Below are 7,634 nucleotides of genomic sequence, written 5' to 3' on the forward strand. Positions count from 1 at the left end.
AGATAGCTTGACTCGTTTGCACCCATATACTCAACTCACTCCGCCACCAATACACCGCGAGCATTTCATCTTGAATCTCGTGAAACATCTCACACAATATCAATAAAAATATATAGGGATTGAGAACTAAACTTTAATGTAGGCCAATATTAACAAAAAACGACTCCGCATCACCTACATGGTTAAAACACTAGTCGTAGACAGACAATACACATCTATATGGGGTATGCTATCATTCCGTATGATTTAATTCCATCATACCATAACTCAAACTATAAATTAAATTTATAATTTGGTTTGGTCTAAAACCAAAGTTAAAAATTGATTTTATCCCAATTCAATTTCGATTCAATTAGATTATCCATCTCTTCCCTTTCAAACCAAATTAAAAGCTCAATCACATAACCATGCCAATATTTAAAATTCAATCATTTTAAGGTATCCCATAACCCATTGATATATCCTATTAATATATCGACCCGAAAGTGGGTCCATGGCAAATTGCCCATGCGTTTACGTCTAGAGACACTCCCCCAGGGTCTTCTCACTTTTCTCTATCAGTATCAGGACACATTATTTTATAGGCTGTTTGAACGTGTTAAGGATCTGGTTTTCCTCTCCGCTCTTTTCTCCGAAATTCTTTTTTAATTTACTTCTAACTTACTCGTTTCTTCTTCCCAAGAAAACTCCAAACTCTTCCAACCTATCTCATACATTTCCATTTACTCCATTCTCCTCTTTTCGAGATTCATTTACTTGGTGTTCTTTAGATTCCAATCGGAAGTAGACACTAGAGTTGATAATGGTGGAGAACGGACACCAACAGCCACCAGCTCCAGCGCCTCCGCCGCCCACCGTCCAGCAACCGCTGGGTGCCGCCAGAGGTCCTGCTTACCCACCAGCCGAACAACTTCTCCAGCTTAACTACTGCATCCATTCCAATCCTTCATGGGGTTTGTCTTACCCTCTTTCACTAACTTTATCTCTTTATCTTTAAATCTTTAAATCTTTAAATATTTAAATCTTGAATCTTTACTTTTTTCTTTAAAACAAATTTTGTACGAGAACTATTTAGCAAATGATTCGAACCTTTAGAAGTTGAATATCCCTAAAAAAGTTCATTAAAGTTTTAATTTTTATAATTTGAAAGGTATGAATCTTTCCCTCCATCACCATCCGATTATTGTCACCCTTTTGGATGTTTAAGAAACCCCTTTCTTTTTCAAAATAAAAAAGTTTTGATTTTTTTTTCAGATACTTCAAGTTTAAACGATTCTTACGTAAATCTCTATATTTTCCACATCAAAAATTACCCATGTCCTGCGATTGGAGAAGCTTTACTAAAATTCACAGATTGTTCTTGCTTCTTTTCTGAAAAGAAAAGAGCAAAACAGATACAGTTTGATGTTGACCTATTTGTCTCATCGGTCAAATCACATGAACTTTTTACACCTTTTTGGAGAATCTTATTTTAATTTAAAAGGTCCACATTTCAAATTCTAATTTCTTCGATTAAAATTCCGCAGCCCAAACTGCAATTCTGGCATTCCAACACTACATCGTTATGCTTGGCAGTATCGTCATGATCGCATCCATTCTTGTTCCTCAAATGGGTGGTAGTCATGTGAGTCTTTCACTTTATTTATTATTATTATTCGAACTCATAAAAAAATAAAAATAAAAAGATGTCTAAATTTCAATATATTTACCCTAATTTTGTTTCTTTTGTGGCGTATAGGGCGATAAAGCGCGTGTAATTCAAGTTTTACTGTTTATGTCGGGAATAAATACCCTTTTGCAAGCATTATGTGGTACTCGGCTTCCTACAGTCATGGGCCCATCTTTTGCTTATATGTTAGCTGTGTTATCAATTATAAATGATTTCAGAGATGAAGATTTCTCATCCGAACATGAGGTTTATATTCAAGACAAGCTTTTAATTTCATCTGACACGACTGGACAGGTTGTCCTGTGTTTGACAGATATTGAACAGAGTGATGTCAATTGGACAAAGATTGCAATGTTTTGTCTCACTCGAAAAGATGGGATTTCTTGTCTATGCAAAAAGACGAATTTGCCCTCCGCATCCTTTGTGGAGTCTAATCCAATTGTGTCCCGTGTAACAAACGCAACCATGGTGAACTATGGTGGTGTGTTGTTTAATTTTTTTTAATGGATGGTGGTTTTTTTATGGTTTAAATAATAGAGATTTCTGCACACTATGAGAGCGATTCAAGGATCGTTGATCATTTCATCGTTCATTAATATGCTTCTTGGATTTAGCAGAGCATGGGGAGAATTCACAAAGTAATATAACTATGTCTAATTGAACTTTGTTTTTGTACTTTTTTATTTTTTTAGTGTTGAAGTTTTAGTATTTATTTTGTTTTGTTGTGTGCAGGCTACTTAGCCCTCTTATTGTTGTTCCATATGTTTGTGTGGTTGGTCTTGGGTTATTTGGAAGGGGGTTTCCACAGGTTTATTTTTGTTCTCAAAATAATTTATACCCTTGATTCATTTTATTTGAAAGAGCTAAATACAAGAAATAGCAATGTATTTCATTTATGGGAAATCTATAGAAAAATTCCAAACTTTTGGGAAAAGTTTCAATAAAGTCCTAAAAGTTTTTTTTTTGAACAGAAAAATCCCGTTATTTTGAAAAATCATATAATCTGTCATTTGTTGTTCAAATATAAAAAAAGACTTTTTTGTTAATTTGGGCAAAATGATAAATAATCGGGATTTTTCTGTTAAAAAAAAACTTTTAGGACTTTGTTGAAACTTTTCCCAAAAGTTTGGGACTTTTCTGTAGATTTCCCTTCATTTATTTACGTATTACCATATTCTACTTTCATTTCTTTATATTACATCATCATGCTTTCAGGATTCTCGTATTGTGACATTGAATTTTGAAAAATCCACCAGATTATTAGCATTGCACTTTCATTTTTTTTTTCTTATTTTGAGATTTTGCTTTAAAAGATCGACCCAATTATAAAAGTTGAAATTTCTTTTTATATGAATGTCATTTCTATAAATGGGTTGATTTTTCAAAGTAGAATAATGAAAGTATAAATGTATAATGATAAAATAACAAATCAACGTAAGTACATTACTATTTCTTGTATGTAATCAATTTTGAAAACTCAAACTCATAATCAACATTGTCTCATTTACAGCTTGCAACGTGCGTTGAGCTTGGGCTTCCTATGCTTGTGTTTTTGGTTGTCTTTCAACAGGTATTGCATCTAACTATCTAAGAATTAAAAGAAACTCCAATTGATCCACTATTTGTTGATGTTTGACTTTTGTAGTCAATTTGAGTCACTTTGTTTTTTTCTAAAATTTAAGTACAATATACTGAAAAAACTATGTAGAATGTTATATTATAGTTTCTAAATCCAATAATGTAGCATTTGATCTTCAAAATGAAAAACAACCCTTGTCAATTCTAGTAATTTTGACTTCCAAGAGTCAAACTATACATAGGTACATGGGTAGGATTAAAATCCTTTCTAGATCCATTTTTATAAAATAAAATGGTTAATTTAAAATTTTATATTACAGTACATGAAACACCTCCATCCGTCTGCACACCCAATTCTTGAGAGATTTGCTTTGTTGTTCTGCATTGGACTCGTGTGGGCTTTTGCCGCCATCTTAACCGCCGCCGGTGCATATAACAATGTCCGGGATATAACCAAGCGGAGTTGTCGTACGGATCGTTCCTTCCTTATTTCATCTGCTCCATGGTAATCATTATGCTTTTTGAGAATCTTATACGCAACGTCTGTTATGCATGACATGACACATGATCGGACATGACATGACAGCAGATAACATGACATGACATGACGGAACAGAATAGAGCAGTTTTGTACTGTGTTTGGCATACATTGAATTGGGACAACTACTCGCACTTGGTCTGTCGTCTTTGCAAAAGACATGAATGCCCTCATTGCAAATAAACAATTGTTGTAAAACGGGTTAAATACAAGAAATAGCAATGTACTTTGATTTGTTTATTATAGCATCATACTTTTGTTTAACGTTGAAAATTATACCCAATTATATACACTTTTAGCAAGGTCATGCCATCTAAATACAAAGCCATTTTCTTTGCTATAATAAGAAAAAAGGTATAATTGGGTAGATTTTACAACATACAATGCCTTAGTAAGAAAAAAAAATTTCAAAGTACAATGGTGAAATAGAACGAAACGAAAGTAGGTTGCTATAATAGACAAATAAATTAAACCACGTTGCTATTTCTTTCTTTTAGCCTTTGTAAAAGTGCCAAAATAACACTATAGTTTGCAGAATCAAGCAATATGGACAAATATTCGATATTTTGCATGCAAATTTCCAACAAAAAGCCGAGCATAATGTAGTTCCAAAAAAATCTATTCATTGAACCTTGTATAGTGCTAATTAAACACCTTTTTTCTGACTCCTTTACATTTATGCCAACAATTATATAGGATTAAGATCCCGTATCCGTTTCAATGGGGTACACCTATATTCAGAGCTAGCCATGTTTTTGGAATGATGGGAGCTGCTTTAGTTACAACTGTAGAGGTTTTGCTAAATCTTTTCTTGTACTTTCATTGATTTGTTTATTATATATTTATAGCATATTATCATCCTACTTTTGTTTCTTCCTATTTCAACATTGTACTTTGGAAATCTATCAAATTATAGCAATATCATTCACAAAGCAAATTTAATGCTGTAATCGGTAGATTCTTCAAATTATAATGTCCTAAACTCCTAATAATAAACTGAAAGTACAATGTTCCAAATTTACAACATACAAATTAAGAAATATAACACGGATATTTCTCTTTTCTTTTTTCCATATATATTTATTATCGTTGTTTTTTGTTAAAGTCAACTGGAACGTTTATTGCTGCTTCACGTTTTGCGGGTGCCACACCACCTCCGGCACATGTTCTGAGTCGAAGCATTGGTCTACAGGTTCACTTACACCCATTAATCATTCAATTTCTTCCATTGTTACCCTTTTTGTCTCTTGAATATACAAGAAATTTATAGCTTGTGGTTGTATAATGTTATAGGGTGTTGGTCAACTGCTTGATGGGATATTTGGTTCAATTGTTGGCACTAATGCATCTGTGTAAGAACTTTTGTGATTCAAAAAGCAATTTTTGTTACATATGACATGACATAACATAACATAACATGACATAACAGACAAGACAACCTTCTATTGTGTTTGACATGTATGAGACTGACACTGACATAGTAATAAGACAAAAATGTAACTTTTTGTCCCATCGAAAAAGGTGGGATAGTGATAGTTGTCAATAGGACAAAAAAAAAGGAGAAAGACTTGCTCTTGGTCCTTTTGTTTGTGCAAAAGACGTAAATACCCTCTACATCCTCAATGTCCTATCCAAAAAAATAGGAGAAAGACTTGCTCTTGGTCCCTTTTGTCTGTACAAAAGATGTAAATGCCCTCTGCATCCTGATTGTTAAAAACACATCTCAAAGATGCTTCACTTTGACTTACTAAATTTATTTAAAAATTTCATTGTACTATAGTGAGAACGTTGGACTTCTTGCTCTAACACACGTTGGGAGTCGAAGAGTGGTTCAAATATCCACTGTGTTCATGTTCTTCTTTGCCATATTTGGTCAGCAATCTTTTCCAAAATAACTTTTTATTTAATATTTATTTTCATTTTCATTTCATGATTAAATCTCATTGTTCTTCCTCAGGGAAATTTGGAGCCTTCTTCGCATCAATTCCTCTTCCAATATTCGCAGCCATTTACTGTGTCCTCTATGGCCTCGTAGGTGAGTTCTTAACTTCTTCCCTTTTTCATTTTTGCATTTCTTTTAAAGAAATAAAAAAGCTCTAACAAATTTGTTTTTTATTTTTTTTTATTTTGAACAGCTGCGGTTGGAGTTACGTTTATTCAATTTACAAATAATAATTCAATGAGGAATATCTACATAACGGGATTGGCATTGTTTTTGGGGATATCAATTCCCCAATACTTTGTGATGAACACTGATGGTGGAACTGGCCATGGACCCGTGCACACGGGTGGTGGATGGGTAAGGAACTTCAAAGGGCAATAAATAGTAACATTTTACTTTTTAAAATGACTTATTAACTTATTGGCTTTTCAAAAAGACAAGAAGTTAAAAAAGTGTTTGGTGAAGATTAACTTTTTAGGCAAAAAAATGACTTTCAAAAAGTCAGGAATTCTTAGCTTTTCCAAAAAGCCAATAAGGAGTTTCAAAAGCACTCACTAAATGCTAAAAATAGCAACAAAGTTTCATGATTTGTTCCTATTAAAGTGTCGTACTTTAGAAAGTTTTTTACCAATTATTACAATTGTCATCAAAATATAAACTGAAGAGTAAATTACACGAATGGTCTCTATGGTTTAGGGTAATTTGCACGTTTGGTCCCGAATTTATTTTTTTAACTTGGAAAGTCCCTACTGTTTGTTTTTGTTACACGCTTGGTCCCTATCTTACCTAAAAAGACTATTTTACCCTTGATTTTTTAAATTTATTTAAATAAACACACTTCCAACCCCGTCCCATCAACTTACGTTACTTACCCCATCATTTTTACCTATTTAAATAATAGTATTTTTAGGTAAGATAGGGACCAAACGCATAACAAAAACAAACAGTAGGGACCAAACGCATAATAAAAACAAACAGTACGGACCTTCCGAGTTAAAAAAATAAGTTAGGGATCAAACAGGCAAATTACCCAAACCATAGGGACCATTCTTGTAATTTACTCTAAACTGAAATAATTTGTACAATTTTTTAAAGTATAAGACATGTAATAAGAAAAGAGAAGTCGAATGCACAATGCTATAAATTGGTATATTTTTCAAAGTACAATGCCTCATTAAAAAAATAAAATATAAACTACAACACCACAATAGAAAAAAAAAAAATTATAAGTAGTATGCTATTATACATAAATAAATGAAAGTACATCCTTTTCAACTTCAACATTTATGTTTATTCTCTAACTTTCAAAATGGTTTTGTATGCAGTTTAATGATATATTGAACACCATATTTGCTTCGGGTCCAATGGTGGCATTGATGATTGGGACTTTGCTAGACAATACACTAGATGCCCATCATACACATGATGAGAGAGGGGTACCATGGTGGGCCCCATTCCAACACAAGAAAGGTGATAGTAGAAATGATGAGTTTTATAGTTTTCCCATTAGGATTAGTGATCGTATTCCTACGAGGTTTCTTTAGAGGCTACTTTTGTTAAATATAAGTGATTGTTGAAATTCAAGATCCATGAACCAAAGGGTGACTTTTGTATGTTTTTATTGGTTTTTTCATCATTTAGTATAGTAGAGTTCTTTTTGGTTGTTTAATGATCTCTTTTAAGCTTTTGTTGCCATATGAAAAGTTTTATAGGTGGAAATGATATGTCAATATACTTTAATCAAATGTTTTTAGATGGAAGTAATTTGATACTTGGATGTGTGTTTAATCTAATAATTTTTATAAAAATTAAATTTCACCTGCGTTAGTAAGTTGGTAATGTTACAAAATGCTAGATAAGCATGGAAATGAAGAAATGATTGTCTTTCACACAAGTTCATTGTTGGT

The 7,634-nt window shown here is 32.7% G+C and overlaps 1 protein-coding gene across 1 annotated transcript; it reads left to right on the top strand.

Annotated features, from left to right (window-relative positions):
• The first annotated feature begins 548 nt into the window (after positions 1–548).
• LOC145043292 (nucleobase-ascorbate transporter 3-like) lies at positions 549–7,396 on the top strand. The gene is made up of 14 exons (XM_078991892.1): positions 549–953; positions 1,527–1,624; positions 1,739–1,915; positions 2,207–2,307; positions 2,402–2,477; positions 3,180–3,239; positions 3,568–3,752; positions 4,482–4,578; positions 4,891–4,977; positions 5,079–5,137; positions 5,566–5,657; positions 5,743–5,820; positions 5,921–6,084; positions 7,053–7,396. The coding sequence occupies exons 1-14, from the start codon at positions 803–805 to the stop codon at positions 7,269–7,271; spliced, it is 1,644 nt and encodes a 547-aa protein (XP_078848018.1). The 5' UTR covers positions 549–802; the 3' UTR covers positions 7,272–7,396.
• Positions 7,397–7,634: the final 238 nt, after the last annotated feature.

The sequence above is a fragment of the Lactuca saligna genome, chromosome 4, assembly GCF_052625555.1.
Source record: "Lactuca saligna cultivar CGN05327 chromosome 4, ASM5262555v1, whole genome shotgun sequence".
Taxonomy (NCBI): domain Eukaryota; kingdom Viridiplantae; phylum Streptophyta; class Magnoliopsida; order Asterales; family Asteraceae; genus Lactuca; species Lactuca saligna.